At 45.9% G+C, this 24,993-nt stretch overlaps 3 protein-coding genes across 5 annotated transcripts; all 3 read left to right on the plus strand.

The window, feature by feature from the left end:
• Positions 1 to 530: 530 nt before the first annotated feature.
• Positions 531 to 7,535, plus strand: LOC125711671 (aldehyde dehydrogenase family 3 member A2-like). 2 transcript variants are annotated; one of them, XM_048980856.1, is made up of 11 exons: positions 531 to 670; positions 2,898 to 3,060; positions 3,511 to 3,742; positions 4,083 to 4,168; positions 4,272 to 4,480; positions 4,566 to 4,683; positions 4,783 to 4,924; positions 5,151 to 5,317; positions 5,515 to 5,614; positions 6,011 to 6,249; positions 7,262 to 7,535. In XM_048980856.1, the coding sequence occupies exons 2-11, from the start codon at positions 2,899 to 2,901 to the stop codon at positions 7,274 to 7,276; spliced, it is 1,470 nt and encodes a 489-aa protein (XP_048836813.1). In that variant the 5' UTR covers positions 531 to 670; position 2,898; the 3' UTR covers positions 7,277 to 7,535. The 2 variants fall into 2 exon arrangements, with proteins under 2 accessions (XP_048836813.1, XP_048836814.1); XM_048980857.1 differs by having other exon boundaries at positions 542 to 677.
• Positions 7,536 to 8,482: 947 nt separating this feature from the next.
• LOC125711670 (aldehyde dehydrogenase, dimeric NADP-preferring-like) lies at positions 8,483 to 14,012 on the plus strand. 2 transcript variants are annotated; one of them, XM_048980855.1, is made up of 10 exons: positions 8,483 to 8,523; positions 10,586 to 10,758; positions 10,883 to 11,114; positions 11,195 to 11,280; positions 11,364 to 11,572; positions 11,666 to 11,783; positions 11,980 to 12,121; positions 12,411 to 12,577; positions 12,674 to 12,773; positions 12,906 to 13,583. In XM_048980855.1, exons 2-10 carry the CDS (start codon positions 10,603 to 10,605, stop codon positions 13,358 to 13,360), a joined length of 1,665 nt encoding a protein of 554 aa, XP_048836812.1. In that variant the 5' UTR covers positions 8,483 to 8,523; positions 10,586 to 10,602; the 3' UTR covers positions 13,361 to 13,583. The 2 variants fall into 2 exon arrangements, with proteins under 2 accessions (XP_048836812.1, XP_048836811.1); XM_048980854.1 differs by lacking the exon at positions 8,483 to 8,523 and adding an exon at positions 13,592 to 14,012 and having other exon boundaries at positions 9,606 to 10,758; positions 12,906 to 13,168.
• Positions 14,013 to 16,972: 2,960 nt separating this feature from the next.
• LOC125711676 (calcitonin gene-related peptide-receptor component protein) lies at positions 16,973 to 24,621 on the plus strand. The gene is made up of 6 exons (XM_048980863.1): positions 16,973 to 17,084; positions 18,508 to 18,544; positions 18,623 to 18,721; positions 19,838 to 19,932; positions 20,995 to 21,052; positions 24,103 to 24,621. Exons 1-6 carry the CDS (start codon positions 17,077 to 17,079, stop codon positions 24,247 to 24,249), a joined length of 444 nt encoding a protein of 147 aa, XP_048836820.1. The 5' UTR covers positions 16,973 to 17,076; the 3' UTR covers positions 24,250 to 24,621.
• The last annotated feature ends 372 nt before the right edge of the window (positions 24,622 to 24,993 follow it).

Raw genomic sequence — 24,993 nt, forward strand, 5'->3', positions numbered from 1 at the left:
GAAAATGCCCCAAAGACCTAGTGAATGAAACGCTAATACGGTTTAAAATACATGTGGATCGAGTTCTATATATTTCTATTAAACCTTTTAGTAATAAGTGCGTACGGCTTAGGCATGAGTACCTTTTGTCCAGTAATGAAGTGGTGTTTTGGTAGGTGGGTATACTGTTATACTGCATAATCGCACTTTTCTGACATACGCCATTCTGACCATTTTTGGTGGGTATACAATGAGTTCATAAAAGTATGGACGTTCATCGCGTACACATAAAAAGCAATTATAACAAAAATAATTCAAATAGTACTGTAACAAATAGCTGCATTTACAACTGCTGAAAAACATTTTCCTACACACGGCTTGCATACGTGCAATCCTTAACACTAAATACACAAATAGTAACCTTCAGCTGTCGATTTGTTCCACGATGGTACTCCTAATGTGACACCTGGTTATTTAGACCGTGCATATCTTTTAATACATATCATATTGTCAACTTGTCAACACGTGACTTCAACCATTGGTCACCGCGGCGGACTACAACTCCCAGCATGCAACGCGTCGCCGGAGGCTTATATGAACGTTCTGCTCTTTCCGGTACTGTTCGTTTCGGCGGCCCTGTAGAACAACGTCAGAAATAGGGAGTTTGTGGCCCACCGTCCTTAAGTCAGAGGTAAGAGGTAAGAGGCAGAGCAGCAGCAGAACGTGGATAGGTTGGAGTTACTGTTGGCATAGCTAGAAATTCCTGAACTCGAAGGAATCGACTCAGAATTCAAGATGGCTGCGCCCTTTATCAACAGAAGTTTAAACTGTAGTTTTATGCTGTCTATTAGCACTTACGTCTTATTTGTGGTTCATTAAATCGGTTGTACACACAGTACTGTCCAACCGCTATCTGTGGACGTGTTGCTACGCAAAATACTGCGTAATTTGTTGTTCTCCAGTGATAATGGTTTGGGCATACATATTATTAGCTTATATTTTGGCCTTCCTGTAAAGGGCTGGGTCCACTGAATCTGCCAGGGCATCTATGCCCCTCCGACACCTTTACCCACTTGCTGTCGTTTACAGTTTCTCTTCAACGTTTAACATTTACAGCATGTTTTCTATTACAACATTTATGCGATATTGATATTTAGACCCTGAGCAAAGTACCGGACCCAAGCTCTTCTCCCCGGTCACTGAATTAGCTGGCCTTTGCTATGTCACATATGGATTAATTGCAGAGGACACATTTCATTGTTGTGTGCTGTGGTGTGTCAACAATGACCGACCACTGATCACCAAATTCCAAAAGGTTTCCTGATCTACACTGGCTGAATGATCAGTGGGTCAAAGACGCAACTAATTGGCTCAAGTTACAGTGGCTGGACGTTTTTATCTATCTTCTCGAAAAACCAAGCATGTAAAGAAAAGAAACTGAAGACATATAAATCCTACGAAGCATATAATTTCGTGCTCTCTGGTCAGGTCTAGTACCTTGAATAGAGGTTTGTCCGATGACTTGTGTTGCGTGGCTGTGTAAGTATACGTTTATATATACATTTTTCCATTTATTACTACAACTACTGCTGCTGCTGAAATTTCTAGATATTATTTATCCCAAAAGAAATACTCTTGGTTTACAGTAGGAGCAGTAGCAGACAATTAATATAGAATAAATATTGCAATAAGCTATATAATAAGGATACATAAAAGCTTCTGTGTAAAATGTCACTCCTGTTGGTTAGGTTAAATATTATTTTATGCTCTCGCGCTAATTCGGTGAACCTTCTAAATTATATTAGCGAATATTATCTGGATATATTCCATTTCAAATGTTGTCGTTGATGACGGTATCCTATAAAAATGAGGCTCGTTGCTTTTCGAATTTCTATTTTGGCAACCACCAGCGCAACACGACACAGCATTTAATCTCCGTATTTCTTCCTGTTACATAATCATTGCATCCACTCAAAATTGGTCTTTAGTTCATGTTATAGTTGTAAGTTTATAAAAGTCGTTTTGTAAAAATATGAACTAATTCCAGCAGATGGGGCTGTAATCCGTGCTCCAGTAAGTCAGTGAATTCATTCAATGGACATGTGCCTGCAGTTTGTTTACTTCGTTTGGCGCACAAGTTGATTCTTTCAGGGGAACAAGTTGATTGTACTGTACTGATACCTGCGCGAGTCTCTTATGCGTAGTTCATTCCTTCATTTGGTGAATGATCTTGGCAGTGGTACTTCAGATCAGTAGGGACATACTACTTCGTTAAGCCAGTAAGTGTACTGAGACTCCCATAGTCGCTCAGTCAGAGTGAACTGATCAGTAGAAGGTGCTTGGTGGTGTGGCTTCTACCAATTTAGTTATTTCCTAGATGTTGTCATGACCGGTTTGCTGATACAATTTACTGATAGTCATTGACGTTAAATTAAGAAAATAGTTCCTGACTGTCGCGGAACGCAATCTAGCACATACAGCGCATTGCATTGTGAGAGATTCGTTCTTTAACAGCATTGTATCAATACATTCATTCAGGACCCAAGACAAATACAAAAGAACTGATTTGTTCATTCATCGCACATCACTATCATTTTCGAGCTAGACTCTGCTAGATATAAGATCCCATGCTGGAGGATCAAAAATATTTGGTCACATAATGACAAACTAACATACTGTATCTTTAAGTCTTTGACTGTGTTCAAAACAGATTAAATTAATGTAGAGAGCGCCATATTCAGGGACACCCCCCACACCCCCCCGGCTCTGTACCTCACAGGGCTCCCCTTCTCCATGATTCTGATTTAAACTTTGTGTAACTTTAAGCAACACACTGCTCTACAAATAATAGGGCAGTGTAAGTAAGTGCAGTAAGGTTCTGCAGAATGTCCATCAGCGTTGGTACCATGGTTCAACAGAATGTCCCGGGAGCAGCAGGTGGCGGAGCGGACGCGGCGGGCCTTCCTCACGGGCCGGACGAGGCCCCTCAAGTACAGAGTGAGCCAGCTGAAAGCCCTGCGGTGCTTCATCGTCGAGCAGCAGAAGGACATCGCTGAGGCCCTTCAGAAGGACCTCGGCAAGGTGATGCTCTGTCTGTACTGCTGATCCAGATGTCTCATGATCAAGGATAAACAGTTGAATAATTGTCAATAAAAGTGGCATATAAAGATGATGCTGATAAGAGGGCCTGCCATCTGAGGGGCCGTTAGGGACTTTACTCAGAATTACCATACATATACATATGTGAAAGTCCTTCTCACTGAAAATATATAAACAACTGAAAATGTATTCATTCACACAAACAACTGAAATGCTCTCACACACACTAGTGTAGAATACATTCTCAGTTGTTTACATGAGAGTGTTTCAGTAGTGTATGTGAATGCCTTCACTTGTGTATGCGATTTTCAGTGTACTATGTGAAGGACTTTGGTTTCACATATGTTCATGCATGGTTTCACGTATGTATATGCATGGTAATTCTGAGTAAAGTCCTTAACGGCCCCTCATACTGCCACGTGTGTCCCGCAGACTGAATATGGAACGCAGCTTTACGAGATGCTTGGGTTGGAGGATGAGATCACGGTAGCCCTGGACCACCTGGCTGAGTGGGCGGCACCACGGCCCGTCGGAAAGACGCTGCTGACCGCCATGGATGAGGTCTATATCCAGCCCGAGCCCCTGGGCGTGGTGCTCATCATCGGGGCATGGAACTACCCCTGGGCCCTCACCATGCAGCCGCTGATTGGGGCCATCGCTGCAGGTGTGCTCAGCATGAAATTGGCCACAGGGGAGGGAAGCAGTGGTAAATAGTAGAGGAAGGAGCAGGAAATGAACACCGTATAAATATCATAATGCAGGTATATTATTCACCATTTAATGCTCCTGGTGTAATTCTGATGCTGCCCCCCGGCCAGTTATGGACAGCAGAGGTATAATGCATCACTAGACGTGATGCAAGTCAGGTGCCTGAATGGCATAGCATCAGAACACCTCATTTAAGTGTTGGGAGACACCGCAGGAACCCTAATGAGAGGATCCATAACGTGTCAAACCAGGGATTTAGGGCTGTGAGTGAATGGCTGGTCCATTTGGTCACCCAGGAAACGCGGTGGTGGTGAAGCCCTCAGAGGTGTGCACTCACACGGCCAAGGTCATGGAGGACCTGCTCCCCCGCTACCTGGACAAGGTGAGCACTCCATCCCCCCCCCCCACCCCGCTGGTAAGGCTGGCTACCGTAAATGTGTCTGTATCTGTTTATAAACTTTAATCCCTTTTGTGTTCTTTTCCAGGAGCTGTACCCTGTGGTGACGGGAGGGGCCTTGGAGACCCAGGAGCTGTTGCGGCAGCGGTTTGACCACATCTTCTACACGGGCAGTAGCACGGTGGGAAAGTTGGTGATGGAGGCGGCCGCCCGGCATCTGAGCCCCGTCACACTGGAGCTGGGGGGGAAGAGCCCCTGTTATGTGGACAAGGACTGCGACCTGGCCGTGGCCTGCCGGTACGTCACGGTGGGGGGTGGGGAGGGGCACATCAGGATGTCCTGAGCATGACTTCATGCGCTTTCTGGGTGTGTGTGCTCACAGCCGCATCACCTGGGGCAAGTTTGTCAACTGCGGCCAGACATGCATTGCGCCTGATTATGTGCTTTGCGAGCCTGCCATCCAGGACCGGCTGCTGCAGGAAATGCGGAGATGCATCAAGGTGCTTGCTGATTGGGGGGCTTATATATGACCAGGGGCATGGGGGCTGGGGCTCGCTATCAAGGAACGGGCCAATGGGAATTCCGTGTTCTGCTGACAGGAATTCTACACGGATGATCCAAAGTCGTTCCCGGATTACGGACGCATCATTAATCGGCGCCACTTTCAGAGGGTGAAGGCACTGCTGGAGGGCAGCATGGTGGCCATCGGTGGCGACAGTGACGAATCGCAGTGCTACATCGGTACGTGGCCCGTCCCCTTGATGCCGCCACTCACCGTCACCCAGCTTCCTGCTCTTGGTCACTCTGCTTGGCTTCCACCATGTCAGACACTCATCCTGGACAAAAACTCTTACCGTAGAGGCAAAAAAGTCTTTCTTTCTTCCATCTCTAATGTCGATCTTTCCATCTTTCTTCTATTCGCACCTGAATACAAACCATCTCCATGATGCCCCCCCCCCCCCCACAGCACCTACGGTTCTGAGGGATGTGAAACCAGAAGCCAAAGTCATGCAGGAGGAAATATTTGGCCCGGTTCTGCCGATACTGCCGGTCAGTGGGCCAGACGAGGCCATCCGCTTCATCAACAGCCATGAGAAACCCCTCGTCCTCTACATCTTCTCCTCCAGCAAAAAGGTAACAGGGAAGAGAGGATTGAAAAGATGAGTTTTTCGTGAAGCCTCAGCTTCAGAAATGAGGCCTAGCTTCCTACTCGTATAGTAGAATGGAATGTGTTTCTTTTGACATACCCCCATCATGCTCTCCATTACATATAAGATGTACACATACAGAGGTGAGCCCGAAGACCATGCTCCATCCCCGCTTCCCCCCAGGTCATTAAGCAGATGATTGCAGAGACCTCCAGTGGTGGAGTCTTGGCGAACGACTGCCTGGTGCACTACACTGTCAGCGCATTGCCCTTTGGAGGCGTGGGTGAGTCACCCTCCCTGTTGGCCACAACATGGCCCTTCAGGGCACTAAGATAAAGGCTGTCGTGTTCAGGCCCAGCAAAGACTGAAGGTCCCTCCTCCATTTTTATATGTTTATACACATTCCGTGTGAAAGACCCCAAGTGTCAGTATGCGTATAAATGGATAAAATGACATATTGTAAGCCCCCCTCAAATACAGAATGTTGACCTTCAAGTAATTTGTATTTTTATTCCATTATCTGTATTGTAGTTGGCAATTTAACGGTTCCATTGGAAAAGCATCACCAGCCTTTATCATAAAATCAGAAGGTTAATTATTATATTGCATCGTAAACGATAGCGTACAGCTTGAGGCTGAACCGTGTCCTGACGTGTGACATGTAACCCACGGTGTCCAGGGCACAGTGGGATGGGCCGGTACCATGGCAAGTGCACCTTCGACCAGCTGAGCAACCTCCGCAGCTGCCTCATCAAGACCCTGAGCATAGAGGTGATCAACAGGATGCGGTACCCGCCGCACACGGCCGAGAAGCTGCGCTGGGCCCGCATCCTGCTGCTGACCCGCCTCCGGCTCGGCCGCCTCCGCCAGCTGGCGCTGGTCGCTCTGCTCGGCATGCTGGCCGCCTTCATGTATAAGGTGAGGGGGTGGGGTTGGGGGGTGGCCACCTCTCCCACAGAAACCCAGCCATGAGTGTGATCAGGCTGCCGTCGTCACCTGACGCATGGTCGGGAAAAGGGCCCTTAATCATAGGTATCATCTTCCAGGTGAAGGGATGCAAAATCAGTAGGTAGCTGGCCTGTTGCTCAGTGAAGTGTACTCAGGTGTGCTTCGCTGTCTGCTTCGCTGTCTGCTTCGCTGTCTGCACAAGGCTAATGTTGTTTGCATGAGTGCTCAGATGGGCATTATTACATGTCTCTGTCAGAACCAGGGATCACTCTTGTTTTGCCCCTTAAAATGGTCGATCTCTACCCCTTTCCACCTTTAGCAATCTAATGAAAAAGTTCTTAATTGAAATGCCAAATATACTTGTTTTTCCCCAGGAAGCACTTCTGTTTTATTAGAAATATAAATTGTCACTGAATCTCACTTCCGTTCCTGCCTGAGCTTGGAGGAAATCAGGAGTGTTTCCCATCCAAAGGACAATGCGAGCTTGTCAGAGGGGTCTGACTTTGAAGTTAAACTCCACCGATTACGGACATTAATTTCTCTCTCACAATCAATGCCTTTGTTGAGTGTCATCCTACCTGGGGGTGGGGGCTCCCTGCATGCCCAAAGCCACCTCATGCATTGCCAGGGACACCAGCAGATAGAGATCGTCGACCATCAGCGACCGTCAGCTCCAATAAAACAAATAATAAAACTGCTTGAGATATGCGCTGTCCTTAACTGGAATTGGGTTACACTTTAAATTCATGTTTACTTAGTATTAAGTTGCAAGTTACAATAAGAGTAAAAGAGAGAATAGTTGAAAAGAATTACATCGCATCCAGAAACATTTGCAGTCCGACGAATGTGATTTTACTGCAAATAATATATATATATATATATATATATATATATATATATATATATATATATATATATATATAATTTTTCTTTTTTCTGTGCAGATTCACATTCTGATATTTGGGCTTTTTCTGTTTTTCAGAGGTTCATTATGTGAGAGGCAGTGGACGGGGATCTAACATCTGGATCGGAACCTGGACCCTATGAGTCTAGAAGGAGCTTGGCGCAGTGGAAGATGGACCCAGCACTGCCTTTAAGCAAATCATAAGAGCTGAAAATGTGAGAATAACTCATGCTATATATAGTTAAGTAAGTAGGGGACCTTGTCCTAGGGGCCAACAGTAGCTTTTCAGCCTTCTTAGGAAAAGAAGCTCTTCAGCCTTCTTAGGAAAAACTTCTTGCCCCCACCCCCCCCCCCCACCACCACCACCACCAACTGGGTCGTCATTTAACTTCCACCACAGTTTGGGTAATTCAGTGGCCCTGGGCGACCGTCAGCTCCAATAAAACGAATAATAAAACTGCTTGAGATATGCGCTGTCCTTAACTGGAATTGGGTTACACTTTAAATTCATGTTTACTTAGTATTAAGTTGCAAGTTACAATAAGAGTAAAAGAGAACAGTTGAAACAAATTACATCGCATCCAGAAACATTTGCAGTCCGACGAATGTGATTTTACTGCAAATGATACCGCAACAAAACATAGGCTCGGCAAGTCAAACAAAGAGGCTGAAAAAGGCGTCGGAATTGCGGCCAAGGTTACTAAACCCATTTATTCTTATAATAACAGGACAGTAGAATTCAATTCACGCCTATGCTTTTAAAGTTTCTGTAATATAATTACATATATTATGAAAATGAAAAGTAATGGCTGGCCTTTATACTCTGCTGTTAGATAAGACTAATGGTTGAGTAGATTATGTTATAACTTCAGGGGTATAGAGGTGGGCAATACTTGACAGTACTTTTCCAGAGATAGACTTGCCAGTTTTTTTGTAACTATCGTCATCGTTGTAATGGTTATAATCTGTATCCAAATACATTCTTCAATGCAAAATGCTTTGTTTAATACGAATATTTTTGGTATGACCTGTCCTTTGTGGAAAAATAACTAAATAAAATTCTTATAAAAGATACTTTGTGTTTGTTCTTCCTGTGCTTCGTATGTATTTGGACTCTAAATGCTGCCTCTGCTTTATGAATCTGCCCTATATTTTTACACTAGCGTACGTTCTTGGAAAGAATGATCTGCACTGTTTTTGAGTTAAATATTCCTAATTAAAGGTATTGCCTCCTTATTTAAGAACATTGATTGGAGGTTGTCGTATCTTGTCGCCTCCCATCGCGATTTTAACCTCCCTCTTAGTTATCAGGTACCAGAGAGGCTGCGTGCTGCTGGACGGTGAGTCTCTATGAACTGATAGCTATGGAGGAGTTTGAGTGCGCGCGATGGAAACGGCAAGATATATTCGCTTTCTTCCAAATAATTTCATTTTGCTACTTAATACGGAAACTTTCCCGAAAGCAAGCACGTCGTATTTAATATTCTGTACAATGGGTGCATATTTTAAACTTGGGGTATTAGGAAATGAATCGGAAATTAATTAAAATATATATTGAGTTTCATATGGTCATTTCCCCCAGGCATTTCTGTTTTTACGATTTTGCCTGCAAGTCCAATTCCCTTGTGTCTTTAGGAGGGAAACGTTGCAAATTTAACCAACGCATGCTCTGCTATGTTTAATTTTTTATGGTGTCTACATACTTTTGTGTGTGCATTCCATGTAAATAAATTTTGATCGATTCTGATATTACTACACAAGCTTTGTTACGCTGCTTGGGACTCCTGTAACATTTGCATACCCTTCCGCGGTTAGATGTGTCTGTCCAAATGGTCTTCTTTTTATTTTTACTTGTTTGTTACACCATCACAGATATTTACGTGCTTGCTCAGATAATGAAATCGCATCATGATTTCACGTTAGAATAATTTTGGTTTCTTTAACCTGGAAAAAAGTTATACATGTTTTTGATTAACTTTTTAAAAGACGGAAATAAGCTGTCATCAAGGACAACTTATTAACTAAAACGTTGTAACAAGAGTTAATTTTTTATTCAAACTTTAAACATTAAATGAAAATTTAATCTTCTAATCACTATTCAATGGTTTTTCATGCTCAGATTTACTCAAAAGAGAAAATATAGTTTCAGGAAAACCCTCTTTCCCCTTAAGAGTTAGAGGTGGGGCAGGACAAAGATTACTATTCTTGTTATAGAGTTTATGGAACATTTTATCTTGCTTTTAAAGACCATTTGCCTGTGAAAATTCAATACAATTTTTCGGTGACTGGACGTCATGGCCATCTTGTTCACTGGTACTGTGAGTGCTGTTCAGAATTGAGGCAGAACCTCTGCATTTTTCGCAGTTGACTCTGGGGTTCATCAGGGGTGTCTTCTTGCTCTTACTCTGTTCAATCCTGGGTGTTGTGCAGGGTCGCAAGTTCCAGTGGCTGTGGGGCATCTGTTGGTGAAAAAAGATTCACTGATCTTGACTTGCTGTAATCTTAGCGGAGTCAAGGGGGATTCTGTTCAAGAATCTCAAGAGATTGAGCAAGAAGTCTGAGTGTCTGGGCTTGCAAGTGTCCTGAATAAAAAGCACGATCCAGGCCTTTAATGACCTATTGGGCACAGCTATCAGCAGTGTGTCTGTCTGCAGAGAGAACGTCAACAGAATGGAGAAATTCATTTATCTTGGCAGCAAGATTCATGTCTATGGTGACTGTTAGAGCCATAGTATAGGTAACAGAATATAGTGACTGTTTATTTGTAATGTGGAATTTCACTTTAAGATTGTTTGCCGGATATGAAGAACTGTCTGACGTCACGAGTTAAGTGTCGTAAAGCTCAGTAGTGCTGTATGGGACTGAGGGCGCAACAGTCTTTGACCGTGGCTAAAGGATATTGTGTTAATATTGGAAGAACTTTTAAGTTGTACTGTTACGTTTATATACTAAAGAGTTCAGAAGTTAAACGAAGTCTCGCGTCAATTACTTTATTCTCTCAGAAAGATGTTCACGGAATATTAGAACAGCACTAACAGTGACTATTCCTATTAAGACAGCAGACAGATTGGGAGATCATGGGGGGTCATGAGGTCGCTGGAAAGGGGTGTGTGGCACTCCTGATATCTTTGCAAGAGGAGGATGGTCCATGTCTTTAGAGTTCTGGTTCTCCCTGTTTTGCTGCATGGCTGTAAGATATGGACTCCTTTGGTACCATGTATCTTTAAAGAATCCTTGGGTACTGCTTGTTTGACAGATGACCTTTCGGGAGGGTGGGACTGGAGCGCATGTTGGCCTGTGAGGTCACCAACCAGTAATCCTGAGAGGTTTCATCATGTGGTGGGTGCAGCAACATGCTGTACTACTGCATGCTCTCCAAGCTGACCTGTCCTTGCTTGTAAGGTTTCTCAGTGTCATCCATGGAGACAGAAGTGGTTGATCGCACCAGGGCTGCATACCAGACTGGAAGGTCACGGCCCCTGCAGTTCCGACTCCAGCAGCTGCAGGCTCTGCGTAGACTGATCTCAGAACAGGAGGCAACCATTTCTGCTGCACTTAAACAAGACCTCAATAAGGTGAGGGCTACTGGTTTCTGAAGGATTCATGAGCCAATCAAATTCTCCTGCCTGGAAGGATGGACATTACTGCACAGCCAGTTACGGAGCATGTGTATCTTTGTTCAATTTTTATTTGTCACAGAGCCACTTTGATGCACAGCTCTTTGAGCTGATTGGGGTGGAGACGGAGATCGCTTTGGCTTTGGACAAGCTGTCAGAGTGGGCTGCCCCCAGGCCTGTTCAGAAGAACCTCCAGAGTATGTTGGTAGATGTTTACATCCAACCCGAGCCTCTAGGGGTGGTGCTCATCATTGGGGCCTGGAACTACCCCTGGGCCCTCATCCTGAAGCCCCTTGTGGGTGCCATTGCGGCAGGTACACCTCCTTCTCCATCTTGGCTGTTTTTTAAATCAACAGTTTTCATACTCACTGTCCTGGTGGTCTCTGTTCAACAGGTAATGCAGCTGTGGTGAAGCCATCAGAGATCAGCGAACACTCTGCCAACCTATTGAAGGAGCTCCTGCCTCAATATCTAGACAAGGTCATTTTTTTATCTCCCATCTTAATCCTTGTAATACTAATAATCGTGGTAAAATCAATACTGAATCTTTATCTATCTCTCAGGAGCTGTACCCTGTGGTGACGGGCGGGGTCCCGGAGACCCAGAAGCTGCTGCAACAGCGATTTGACCACATCTTCTACACGGGCAGCAGCGCGGTGGGAAAGTTGGTGATGGAGGCAGCCGCCCGGTATCTGAGCCCCATCACACTGGAACTGGGGGGGAAGAGCCCCTGTTACGTGGACAAGGACTGTGACCTGGCTGTGGCCTGCCGGTGAGTCACTCACTGACAGGGTCGGGGGGGCACACCAGGATGTCCCAAGTCCGACTTCACGCCCTTTCTGGGTATGTGTGCTCGCACCCACAGCCGCATCACCTGGGGCAAGTTTGCCAACTGTGGCCAGACGTGCATAGCGCCTGACTATGTGTTGTGTGAGCCTGCCATCCAGGACCGACTGCTGCAGGGGATTCAACGCACTCTGCAGGTGCCGTACCACACTAATCGCCTCGATTACAAAGTCACATGGCAGCAAATCAGCCATGAGCCAGTAATAATCACAATGATGTTATCTCTGTGCGTTTGCGTGTGAGCAGCGTGGCATGATTTGGCAAACAAGCTCGATTTTACGTTGCACGGAGAACTGCTTCATGTGTCACTCACTGTCATACACGGTCATGCAGGAATTCTATGGTGATGATCCTCGGACTTCCCCGGATTACGGTCGCATTGTCAGTGAGCGCCACTTTGATCGCCTAATATCTTTGATGGACGACTGCAGTATCGCACTGGGGGGACAAAGTGACAGATCGGAGCGCTATATTGGTATGGTTGCCATCGCCATCAACATTATTATGTTACATTTTCAATTTCAAAGCTCTTTTTGTCCATCAAGGACATGAAGCAGACTTCTTTTGCATGTGGTGTGCTGTTAGCTATGTAGGCTAAATCCTTGGCAACCATAAAATCAAGTCCTTGCAACATTCCTCTATATGTGCTGAATTTTCCTGACCTGCAGCAGCCTTGCAGGTGGTAATATTTGCAGTGATGGCGTTATCCTGCTCGGCATCCGCTGCTTTGGAATCACAGCGCTTACAATCTGTGTGCTGTCCAGCTCCCACAATCCTGAGGGACGTGGACCCCAGCTGCCGGCTGATGCAGGAGGAAGTGTTTGGGCCTCTGCTGGCCCTCGTCATCGTCAACGGGGTGGACGACGCCATCCGCTTCATGAACAACCAGGAGAAGCCTCTGGCCATCTATATCTTCTCCTCCAGCAAGAAGGTGAGATTCCAGAAAAAAATTGAAATGGCACCTGGCAGATGAAGGGCCAGATTTACTCCCCAATGTTCTCTTTGTCACCCCCCCACCCCCCACCAGGTGATAAAGAAGATGCTGGCTGAGACATCTAGCGGAGGGGTTACTGTGAATGATGTCATGATGCACTACACTTTGAGCTCCCTGCCTTTTGGGGGTGTCGGTAAGACTGGGGTCATGTTGCTCTGAGTGTGCAATTAATGCAGCTGCAGGGCAGGCAGGCCGAACGGACCAAGCTAAGCTAACAGAACCAGGCTAACCAGGCCGAGCTGACTGGAGTCCCTGTCTCCTGCAGGCCAGAGCGGCATGGGCCGGTACCACGGCAAGCACACTTTCGACCAGCTGAGTAACCCACGTGCCTGCTTTGTAACGTCACCCGCACTGGAGAGCTTCAACAAGGCCCGATACCCACCACTGTCCCACAGCCGTTTGCGCTTGGCCAGGTGCTGCTTACAGTCATGGCTGTGCAGCTGTGCCAGGGCCTCCATTCTGTGGGGGGTGCTATCTTCCATTCTGGCTCTGGGGCTATTAGTCGCCTTGCTGGTCATCCTGTTTAAGGTGAGAAGGTGGTATCATGAAGCTGTGCTGCTGCCATCCTGTCTGATAATGACCTCAGAGCAAGTTGACTGTGTTATGCAGAACACAGACAGCAGGGGGCAGCGGTCATATGCCAGCCATTACATCACATGTTATTTATGTGCAATGACCTCCACTATGTGCTGCTTAACTTGTGAACTATGGCTCTTGTAGATGAAAAAAAAAATCAAACCATTTCAGTTAATAATTCAACATAGTCATACATTTAGGGGTCAAACTACAAGCCCCAGGCTGAGAGATACTGAGCTGACCTTCTCCAAGTGTTCAATGCCAAGCGTGGTTTGGTATCATTTTTCCGTGTTCATGTTGAGCTGAAAAAGCCCATGAGAACACAGGGTTCTTTCTCACTTTGGAATGTTTCTCCCCCCCCCCCTCCCCACCCAGGACACATATAAATGAAGAACAGCTGCTGAACCCAGTCATCGAATTTGTTTAGAAAAAATCCACCATGAGTGTTGTTTTGCAATCCAATAAATAGTATGGATGGTACTCTAAGATGCAAACCACTGTCTGTCCAGTGTTTTTCCGTATACAGGGGGCACTGTAGCATGTACACAGGGAGGGAGGAAGCTAGACAGGATGACTGCATGCTCCCCCAATGAGAATCGGTAGGGAAGTGACCAGCAAAAGGCAGTTAAACCAGTCGGTCACTGTAGTCTCCTCAGTATGGGCTCCAAAGCCCCCCCCCCCCCCCCAACTGTCTGGCTGGGGACCTGTCTTACTGGAAGGGATTTCCCTCTCAAACAGAGAGAGAGAGTCTGTGACAGATGACTGTCTGTTGAATGTCCACCCTGAGGGGTTAGAAACATAAAATAAATTAATTTATTATTGAGAAGGAAAACTTCAGCAGAAGAACGTCTTTTGGCATCAGGGGGGGGCAGAACAACAAGTGATAGAAAAGGCGGCATAGTGGTTTGTGTTTATATTCAGGAGTAACAGGTGTGGAGCTGAGCTTAAATGGCATACGGCAACTCTCCAGCTGTCAAGAGATCTAAAGCCTTAGGGCTGGTACTTCGGTTTAGAATCTACGCCACACCGAGGGCATGGATGCTACGCAGAAATAAAAATCAGCCTTTAAGATGTTAAATTTGATGCTGTTCCCAGCCATGCCAACAGGGGGCAATATACTACATAACTCTACTTGATGTCACTATCAAAATGTGCTCCGAGGACACAGCGGGAAGGCTTTGGTTCTCCTTAACAGTTATCAGCCTTACTAATACCATAGGTAAGCATTGTCATGCCGAACTTATTGGTTACAGCCACGGGTAGGGCTATATCCCCGAGTATTTAAGCCCCGATGCCAATCTTCCTTCAAAAACAAGATAAGTCAAGCGCCAGGTGAACCTGACTTAGCCCCTGATCTTATCAATAACTATAAACTCCCCTGGTTACAGTTGCTTTTCACTGTAAGGCTGCGTGGTGTCCAATCTAAGCTCACTCCCAATCTTTCCTTCAGGTGGCAGCACTACGATGCAATGTGACAAATAAATCAATGGGTGTGTGAATCAGAAGACTGCGCTCTCTAATGGGCAAGGGCAGAGGTCGGCAACCTTTTTAAAGCGAAAAGCCATTTTATCCTTAATGTCTGACAAGATTTACGAAGAGCCGCAATGAATAGAGAAGAGGGTTTGAGATCCGATTTTTTTTATATGCGATATTGGTATATATATATATATATATATATATATATATATATATATATATATATATATATATGCATTCAACGCAAAACAAAACATCAAGTACAAAAAATAAAGAAAAACCATTTTGAGCGGGGGCTCTCAGTTTTAAATCACTCGGACGCGTAACAGTGCAAAGGTGACTGATATCACAATATCGTTCAGTTCTGTAGTGATAGTCTTCACCCTCACTCCTTTCTGAGTAAAGTTCGTTTGGATCTGCAGTCGTCTGCCCTTCACTATCCACCTCACCTCACCACTCCTAATTCAGCTGGCTATAATATGTAAATCGGAGACAATATAATAATTTTACGAAGACCTGGGAAGGCGTGGTGACGATTTACTACAAAACTATAACGAAAGAATTAGGAATCCCAATAAACTTAGAAGTCTACATCGAATCTCGTACACTGAGGAAAACATACCATTTGACCGGTGACGTACTCTCGTGGAGAATGATTTGGAGGAAGATGTAAATGATGCAGTTAAGACATCAGACAAGTGCGCGATTGACCGCCTCATTCACATACAGATAAAGAAATAATATGCCCAAAAAAATAGTAATATTAATCCATAAATAAATTATTTATATTTACGAAAGTATTATCATAATATGTTATCTTAACATTGTTAAGACATGAAAATGTGAATTCGGCTATCGTTCTGAGTAAAGCCTCGTGCCCTGAGCCGCACTTGGCTCGCGAGCCGCAGGTTGCCGGCCCCTGGGCTTCGACACTCAAACTGACAGCAGTGAAAATCAAAGGGGAAAACGGGTAACTCTAAAAGAATGGCAGCAATTCGTGATTTTTATTGATACCAGTAACATGACGGTAGATGTAGCTTATTTACAAAGCTTACAAGAAGCTAAAAGTGGTATCATAGAGATACAAATTCATAACTGTTCCAACTCGAGTAAGACAAACAGCATCTGTGTATTAGCGGAAAGGCTGGGATCACATCCCGCGTAGTTATTGTATCCAGCTAAGTGAGAAAATCAATCCATAGATGGATGCTGTGGTATAAATGCATTTGTAAAGATAGCTGTCTGCATCACTAAAGCGCACGTCCATATACAGACACATACGCTTACATGCTGGAAAATTGATTTGTATAGATCCACTCGTCCATTTTCATTACCTATTTGTTTGTGGTGTAGCCGTGGGAAGGTGGGGTTTCTCTCAGCAACGGCCAATGATGTGGAACACACCCCCGGCAGGGACTGCGTGTGAGGACACCTCGGTTCCTCTACAGTATTTATACAGTCCCAAGTTAGAGACTTTCGGCATACAAATCATCGAATTGGTCTGTATCACATTCCAAAATGAACGTACTATTAGAGGTGCTCACCCCACATCACGATTCCTCTCTGCTCACTGTTTCCCAAGTCAAAAAACGAGAAATACAGAATATCTCCTGGCAACAGACAAGGGGGGGGGGGAGGTGAGGGAGCATCCTTGGAGCCCTAGCTGCTGCCAGCTCCATGGTGTTCGCCCAGGGTAAATGCATACAGAGAGGATACATCAACCACAGCCTCAAAGAGCACAGGGAAGTGTGTACTGTAACCGTCTCCCCTTACGTCTCAAAGCCAAATCAAAGGTAATGGAACTTCAGGAAAATTCATGGCATTAGACAACACAGTCAATTTTGTGTCTCATTGGTGGGCAGTAAAAACATTGTTTAAGGTGTTTATAATAAAGACACGACTAGAGAACATCAGAGGCTCGGTAGAATTATTTGTACTTTCTGCACGTCGATGTATCAAAGGAAGAGGACCGCAGTCTCTCTGCGAGTACCTGTTTATTTCCGCAATGAATCATAATTCAGTATTCAGCGCCACAGCCTTCATTAAAAATAAACGAAATGCTCGAGCCAGATTTCCATGTGACTACTGTGTTAAAGAGACAGTCGTGATAGGTTTACAGAAATTACAATAACTTTGGAAAAGCTTTTATAGTTTTCTGTCCCACGAAGCAGACATTTTTTTTCACCTGGCTAGCATACGTATCGTGGCTCATAAAAGCTGAAGTATGTTACTATAGTTCATTAAACTTATTAAAGAATAAGCGTGTTGAATAAAACGGCACAGTGACGTATGGAATACCGTAGGAACTATAAACTCCTGAGAAGCGCTTACACGCCTCCGGAAGTTAAAGAGTGACGGACCGAGTGGAGTGGAGCGGCTTCCGGATGGAGGTGTAAGTTCGAGCTCCCCGCCAGCGGCTCTGCTGCGCGCTGAAGGCCGCCCCAGGGTACCTGTGCGCTGGCCTTTCTCTGCCGAGCAGCCGCTGTTTGGGAGTAGTGCCCAACTTCATCGCTGACCAGCATTAAGAGTATAGCCAGATTAGCTACTCTGTTGTATTCTGAAAATTATTTAGTTTTAAACATATATCATTTAGTTATTCAGGATTAAGTACGACATTTAAGTGTGATGTGTGAGTTTTATTAGCGGTTGACGTTGCATTATTCGGTAGCCGCAGCTCCCCTCGTTGTACTGTAGCTGGTACCGTTTTATTTATACTTTATTTGGTACTTAGCGCAGAACAAAATCATTTTAATTCTTTTATGCAGTTAGTTGTGAAACATTTTTTGCTAAATGAATCATTCAGTTAAAGAATGGGAATCGTTAATCTCACCAATATTTAGCACGTACTAGAGATGTGCGTGTATTCAATATTTTAATTAGATGCGTTGAGATAGTAACAGTTTTTAGTCTGGGATGTTAAATTAACTAGTTTTATTTTAGTCGTTGTTAGTTTAATATAACACGCAGTACGTGCTTTTGTTTGCTTTGTTTTCTCTCATTTATTTCCGACGCTACTAAAATGAGATGAGGGACATTGACCGCTAGGCGGCGTCGCAACTTTGGTGGCAACCTTTCCTCGATGACGCAATGATTATTTTATAACAATAACGGGTCATTTAGTACATTGATGACAGGCCAAACTATGTATAAACTGTTAAATGGGTCACGTTTTCTATAAATGTTTGTCTTTAGGCAGCAGGGTCTGTGGTGTTTAAAATGCAGCCCAAAATAATCTCAGTGCAAATGAGACCAGAGTGATTTGTCCCTGGCTCCCAGGATTTGGTTCTCTGTATGGCTCAAGTTGCCCATAAAACAGTATTGGTTCAGTTGGGTTTGATGATGAGACCCCAGTAGAATTTTCTCTGAAGCATGAATTGGGAAAATTGTGTAGGCATTTGCAAGGTATCTCATTTGCATAGAATTCAGCTGGCGGGTAATTGTCATGGGAGGTGCTTCCTTAGCATCTTTTGGCACTGAGCTGAGGATACGGCTGCTCAGGCTTTTTCTGGATTCGAAGTTTGTTCCGGGAGCCAGCAGAAAGTTCCCTCTGGGCCCTGATGCTCCATTGCAGCGCAGTTTCATACTGCAACTCCCTCAGAATTATGCAGCCTATGAGTGAAACCAATGCAGAGTCCAAACACGTGTGGATAAAGGGACAGGAACGTTGCAGCATTTCTGTAAGGGCGACACATCTGTGTTGCTCAATGGTCCTGTCCAGGGAAGTGCAGTTTGATCGTAGGCTGCATCTCGTGAGCTATGCCTGCTTGAACAGCACAGTGCCCGCCTGTCCTGATGCCACCCTGATTGTCTTTCAGGAAGGATGCCAATGCTGCTCTGCTCAGCAATTATGAGGTATGTGCCCAGCAAGTTCTTCAGAAACCCAAATGATGATATTACTTGCTTTGCACACTAATGTTCTCCTGCTCACAGGTGTACCAGCTCCTGGCCGACCTGAAGGAGCAGCGGAAAGAGACCGGCAAGAGCAAGCATAGCAGCGGACAGCAGAACCTCAACACCATCATGTATGAGGTGAGCGGGGCCCTGGTGGTGGAGGGGTAAGCCTAACCCTCAGCATCCTTATTGTAGAAGGTGAGCCCGGCACAGCGGCTTCATGGTAGGGAGGTGATGCTCAGGACGATGGCTTCATCCTCCACACCCACACAGCTGCTGGTAGTCAACACGCGTGATGGAAACAGGTTTTGCTTAAGGATACAACAGCCAGCTCACTACTCGGGCTGGAAGCAGACCAGTCTCTGTGTGTTTATTCTTGATTGCAAAGTGTTTGCTTATGCATCATAGCCGCCACGTGTATCCTGGGCGGCATCGCATGTTATGCACATGCAATTCTTACATCGTAAGGACTGCAATAGTCAGCTGGTCTGCAATGTCGTATACATTCATTCTGCACACCATGGTATTCATAAGCAGCGTAATTTTTAAATATAGTCTTGCTGGTGTTTTGCTAAAACATTTATACTTATGTCATAGGAAACAAAACTTCAATTATAATGATTGTTCCTTTTCAGTATTATCTAGTATATGTTAAATCTGTTTAAAGCTTGCCGTCACTACTTCTGCATACGCTCTGCAATCATTTTCATCTTTGCTGTGTTCACCTGTTTTTTATATATATTGCAATATTTAAAAATCACATCATGATATTTGACATTTTTCCAGTATCATGCAGCCGTAATACTAAGTACAAAATATCTAACAACATATAATGGAAAATTCAGCATGATGTAGCAAAGAGATATGTCCACAGTAGCAGTATGAAGTGGTGCAGTGGGTAGAATACAGAGAATGCTGCAGCAGAATTACAAAATTAACAATAAAATGTATATAATTTACATATTCACACACACGTCATTAACGTTTGTCTTTGGTACCTCTTAGGAGTAGCAAGTGTAAAACATTTCAGACCATAACCTCATAAAAACAAGACCAGCAATGAAGGAGCTCACCAAGGCAATTTCTCGCACTGTCCCTGGTGGACGTAACGTTGCTGGCATCCAGTATAATCAACCCTGAGGGTTGTAGCTGTTTGTCCTCCAACCCCAGGCTTCCTGCTGCAGCATGTTTGTGTAATGTGCACTGTTGAACCTTCACTTCAGACCCCCCCTATGCGTCCCACTTCCTTAACAGACCATGAAGTACCTGGCCAAGACCCCCTGCAGCCGTCAAAGCCCTGAAGTAGTGAAGGATTTCCTCAGTGCCATGCTACCACACAAGCTCACAAAGTAAGTCTTGTTGGGGGTGGGCATACGCCTGCTGTTTCTCTTGGGGGGGGTCTGCCACATGGTTCAGGCCCGGAGCCATTTGAAAAATACGTAAAAAATTATAACAATGTTTGGATTTTACAGGGGCTCTGAGCGCCTTGCACAACCGCCTGTGGAATTACTGCCACAGTCTTTCATGTTTGCCCGTCTGCCTTAGTCTCGCTAGGGTTACTCTCCTCAGTCGCATCCGAGAGCAAAATATTAATTTAATTTTTTAATTTGGTGTAGAAATAACAAGAGTTTATCTTCAGTAAGTTGCTGATTGAATGCATTGCTTTATTTTTTTTTCATTTGTTAAACCACATATATTGGCTAAAGACCTTGTTTTCCCAATAGGTGTTAGGAAAAAGTGTAATGTTGTTGTGTATTTGTTGTACTATTTTTATTACAGTTGTAGAACAGTTTCCAATTCTCGTATTTGTGTCTTCAAAGCAATTATAGTGATAAACTGACAGATGCTAGAATGATTAAACCGCAAAAAAAATATGTAAACCTTCTGTTTAAAGTTGGGAAGATTATCAAGCAACTTTTTATTAGCAAAATACGTGTCGTCGTTCTTTTTGGAGGGCCTCCAAGAGTAATGACATTGAGTTTATTTTGAGTTGTATGTCCTCCAATTTGAGATGGGTGTTTGTGTGTAGGCCCTAGGGTGGTACTGGGTGCCCTGACACTAGGGGGCGCCACAAGTGTCTCTCCTTGTCCTCAGGAAGGGCCTGTGGCTCAGGCTTCTCCTAGGTTTCTTATCTATGCTGGGTTGCACTGTGCTCATGTCTGCCTGTGTACATTGGCTGTGATTATAAAAGAATGTGCCTGACTAGAGGGGGCTTGTAATGTTATGACATTAAGCTTGAGTTGGGTTTGCTGTTTATCAGAATCATCACGAGCATTATAATGACAAAAGTCAGATTGTTGGCCTGCTTGCGTGGGGGAGCAGATGCACGCTGCTGTGCCACCGGATTGTGTGCCTTTTCTGGAAGGTTCTCTGGCTTCCCAGTAATGCTGAGTGCTCTGTCTCTCTTCCAGGGCTGAGAAGCTGCAGCTCCTGAACCACCGGCCGCTGACGGCCGTCGAGATCCAGCTGGTGAGCTGCTCGCTTCTGCATTTCCCTCTGGTGGAAAACCCCAGGGGGTGACACACACACACACAATGGCTGGCCTTGTGCAGTCTGGGGGGGGGAGCTCGCGTTCCCATCTGCTCTATATATCTAGGTGTTTCCTAGTAATTGTTTCTTACCTACTGTCCCAGCATCCCCCTGCCCCATCCTGTGTTTAAATCAGAAATCAGCTTAAATTGGAAAAGTTCTCCTGTATGGGTCCTTCATTTTCTGCACCTCTTATCATTTACTCTGTTTTCTCTTGAGTGTCCCTGAACGAGCCCCCGCTTCTGCCTCCCCAACTCCCACTCCCACCTCAGTCTCCCCCACTTCTACCTCCCTGTCTCATTGCCTCTATCTGCCTCCCTGTGCTGTGGACTCTGTGCTTCTTTCCGCAGGGGTGTCCTGTGTTCATGGCCAGTTGAACTTTTTAAAACGAGGCACCGCCTAACTTTTCCCCAAGACCCTTAGCCCATGCCCCCCGAGCGCTGATTGGCTAAGGTTTCCCGATTGGGTCCAGCCTGCAGTGTTTGTCTGACAGTCAGCACCCACGTTCGGCAGATTTTCCATTTAGCTTGTGGTTTTTTTTTTTTATTATTATTTTTGGAGTGCAGTCCAGTTTTTATCCGGAGGAGTCTCTGGCGGAGCTCTGTCCAGGCTAAACACGAGGGATGGGATTCCTCAGTACACGGGGGAGGGGGGGGAGATCAGCGTGCCAAGAGTGTGGGGCCCGTTGGTCCCGAGGGGCAGGGGGAGGGGGGCAGTGGCCCCCAGTCAGCGGCTGTAGGAAGCACTGGAGAGCCTCGCTGCAACCAGGATCCAGTTCCCATCCTCCATGGAGACTTCACAGAGTGGAAAGTGGTGCTGAGGATATGCTTCTTTTTAAATCATGGATATAGTGCAGACCCTTTGAAGAATAGGGATTTAAATTCATTAATTTATGGCCGTAAACTGGCTGTCAAGTTTACTCCCTGATCCTCCCCTGAACGACATGCACTTTCCTCCTCGCTGGCCAGCCGTGTGGCAGGCCGGGCAGCTTCCCTTTGGATTCACTTTCAAGCTGCCAGATTCTAAAAAATATATATATATTTTTCTCCCACCCCATCATACTGGGACACATTCTCCCTTCCCCATCATCCCTCCCCTGCTTTCTGGTACTTGCTGGAACGTTCGCCGGACCGCCGCGTCAATATGTTAATGTACATTAAAGCAAGTCGATGGACAGTGCCGGTTTGGTTTTCGTGACGTGTGGTGAAACACAGGCACCCTTCACACTTTTCCCCCTGCAGTCAATATTGGCTTATATCTCCGTATTTGTTAATGTCCTATACACCATCATTTCTTTATTTGCATACGTCACATGCACCATCGTCTCTCTATTTGCTTATTTTATATTCAGGCGTCTCTGTATTTGCTTATGTCATACATGCCGTCTCCATATTTGTTTATTTTAGGAAGGTGGTACAGCTGTTTGCTGGCCGGGGATTAGCGTTAGGGAAACTGTGCGGCTGGTATCTGCAGGCAATCGATCGTGCTCTCTGGTCCGACTGCCCCTCTGCCGGCGGGGGGCTGTGATGCGAAGCCCCAGCCTGTGGGTCCGCTCATCCACGAGCCTCGCCGCTGTTTGGCTGTCTGTCAGTTTCTCCCGTGTGCTGGGTCCCCTTGCTTGTCTCTCTTAGTGGCTGCTGGCTTCGGGGATTGTGCTGGTGTTGGTGTTGCTCGCTGTAGCGCTGTTCCAAATCCAATTCAATAAAATGCATGTATGTAAACTCGCAGCTTTCTAACCACATATTTTACATGAGTCTGTTTTAAAAATAAGTAACATTGGGCCTGGACGGCATACAGATCTGTCACGTCTGCGTCTGTCTGCCTGCTTGTCTGTGTGAAAGGGTTTTAGTCTGAGGTGCTTTATTGCCCCGCTGTTATTTAACACCACCTGATCCTAGGTATCTGTCATAACTCCCATTGGGGTCAGCGCAGAAATTAACCGCGATCTTAACACCCAACAGGGTTGAGAGCGGCCCCACCCCTTACAGAAGCATTCATCAGCATGACAGTGGGTGCGGGTGGGGGCTGCAAGTTCTCCTTACCCAACAGGGTCAATGCGTTCATGGCAGCCTTTTGCTGTATACTTTCTTCCCATCCCCATGAATCATCCAGAGTTCTGTGGGCTCATAGGTTCTCTGTGGCGTCAGTCGCCGATTTAAGCCAATGGAAAGCCACATGTCAATGGAGTGGGCGGAACCAGAGTGGTAAAGGTGGAGTGTAAGGTGGTCTGACTGGAGGTGCTGCATGTGGTGACAAGCTTCCTGCCGTGCGCAGGCTGGCGTCCCGGAGCTGCTTCCTGTGGAGCGCATGTTTGCCCGTCTGCCTGTACCTGCAGATGCATGTCTGCGACCCCATGACCCGCTGAAACGCTAACGGCACAGTGCCGTCTTTGCTGGGCCATGGGGCTCCCTGCAGATCTGTGCTTTGCATGTGACTGTAAATCTGTTGCTGTATCCTGCTGAGAAGTAAAGGTTCATTGCTGGGGCCCTGGGAAGCGGCGAGCATGAATCGTGTTGTTTCCTGCCGAGTCGCAGCGTTGCCCATGTTTCCCGTGGCGTAAAGCCGGGCAGGGCGGGGACTGCTGGGGTGCTGGCCCTTAACCACCAGAGAATCTGACTTTAGTCAATGACTTCACCTCTGAGAATCTTCTTGCTTAACAGTGCCCAAAATAACTGGCTGGGCTGTAAGAGCCTGACCCTTTTGGGATGAAACCCTTTGTACCTGGTCAGCTATTAGCTACACAGCTGTAGTCTGAGTGGCTATTTTGGGCCTGTTTTTCTGGCTGGTTCTCTGGTACTGATGCAGTAAGTTTTTAAAATGGGAGGAGAGGCAGTTTATGATGTTGTTTTGAAGCACTTGGATGGTGGGGTTAGAGGTGATTTTGGGGCAGCTTGGGTGTGTGTGTGTGTGTGTGTGTGTGTGTGTGTGTGTGTGTGTGTGTGTGTGGTTGCAGCCCGTTGATTCTCCCTGCACTCTCCTTCTTGGTGCAGATGGTGGAGGAGAGCGAGGAGCGGCTTACGGAGGAGCAGATCGAGCAACTGCTTCAAACGGTGATGGAGATCCTCCCCGGGGACCCGCTACAGGACGCCGGCGCTGCCCCAGTGGATGCTGATATGCAGGACACCACAGAGCAGTGACTTGGCCTGGGAGGAGCTTTTCACACGCTGGCTGTGTGAACAGGGTCCGTAGGGATTTGTGGTTTCGCTATAAATACCCCACAGCGTTTGGTGGGTGGGGCAGAGCAGTCACAAGGTGTCAAGTCCGGTTCAGTTTATACCTGCAGTGTTTCTCAAAGGGCTTTGGCTCAGGCATGTGCTTTGCATAATAATGATGATGAGAAATCCTGGTTACCCCCTGATTTCATTGTGTGAAGGATGACACTCTGAGACTGTCCTGTTTGTTCAGCATGTGGCGGCTGCTCTGAAGTCGTCATCATACGTACACAAATGTCATTGTTTGATATGCAGTATTTTGTTGAAATACAATAAATGATGAGTGATGTAAACACATCTCTGTGTGTCTGTCATCCTGCAGATTAAACCCTTCATGTCAGGTTGCGGTCCGGACCGCTGTTTCTGTTTGGGTGTTTGAATCGTTGGCAGGCGGTAATATCGAAGGGCATGAGGTGGTCAATAGTGGTATGAGCTGAATGACTGATGGGGGGGGCTGGGAATTGAGCAAGTGTCACTGCAGGGGTCCTCTCTGTCCCCCCAGACTAGCTGCTCTGCCCACCCGGGTATTAGTGCCAAGCCAATTCCCTTTGCTGCTGCTTTCCGCACTCTCCGTTACCAGGTAAAGGAGGCCGTGTGACCCAAATGAGGTGCGATCATGTGCACAGGATGAGAGGATGCCATTGGTAGTATCATTAACCCTTGTTACTC

This window comes from Brienomyrus brachyistius, chromosome 17 (assembly GCF_023856365.1).
Source record: "Brienomyrus brachyistius isolate T26 chromosome 17, BBRACH_0.4, whole genome shotgun sequence".
Lineage (NCBI taxonomy): Eukaryota > Metazoa > Chordata > Actinopteri > Osteoglossiformes > Mormyridae > Brienomyrus > Brienomyrus brachyistius.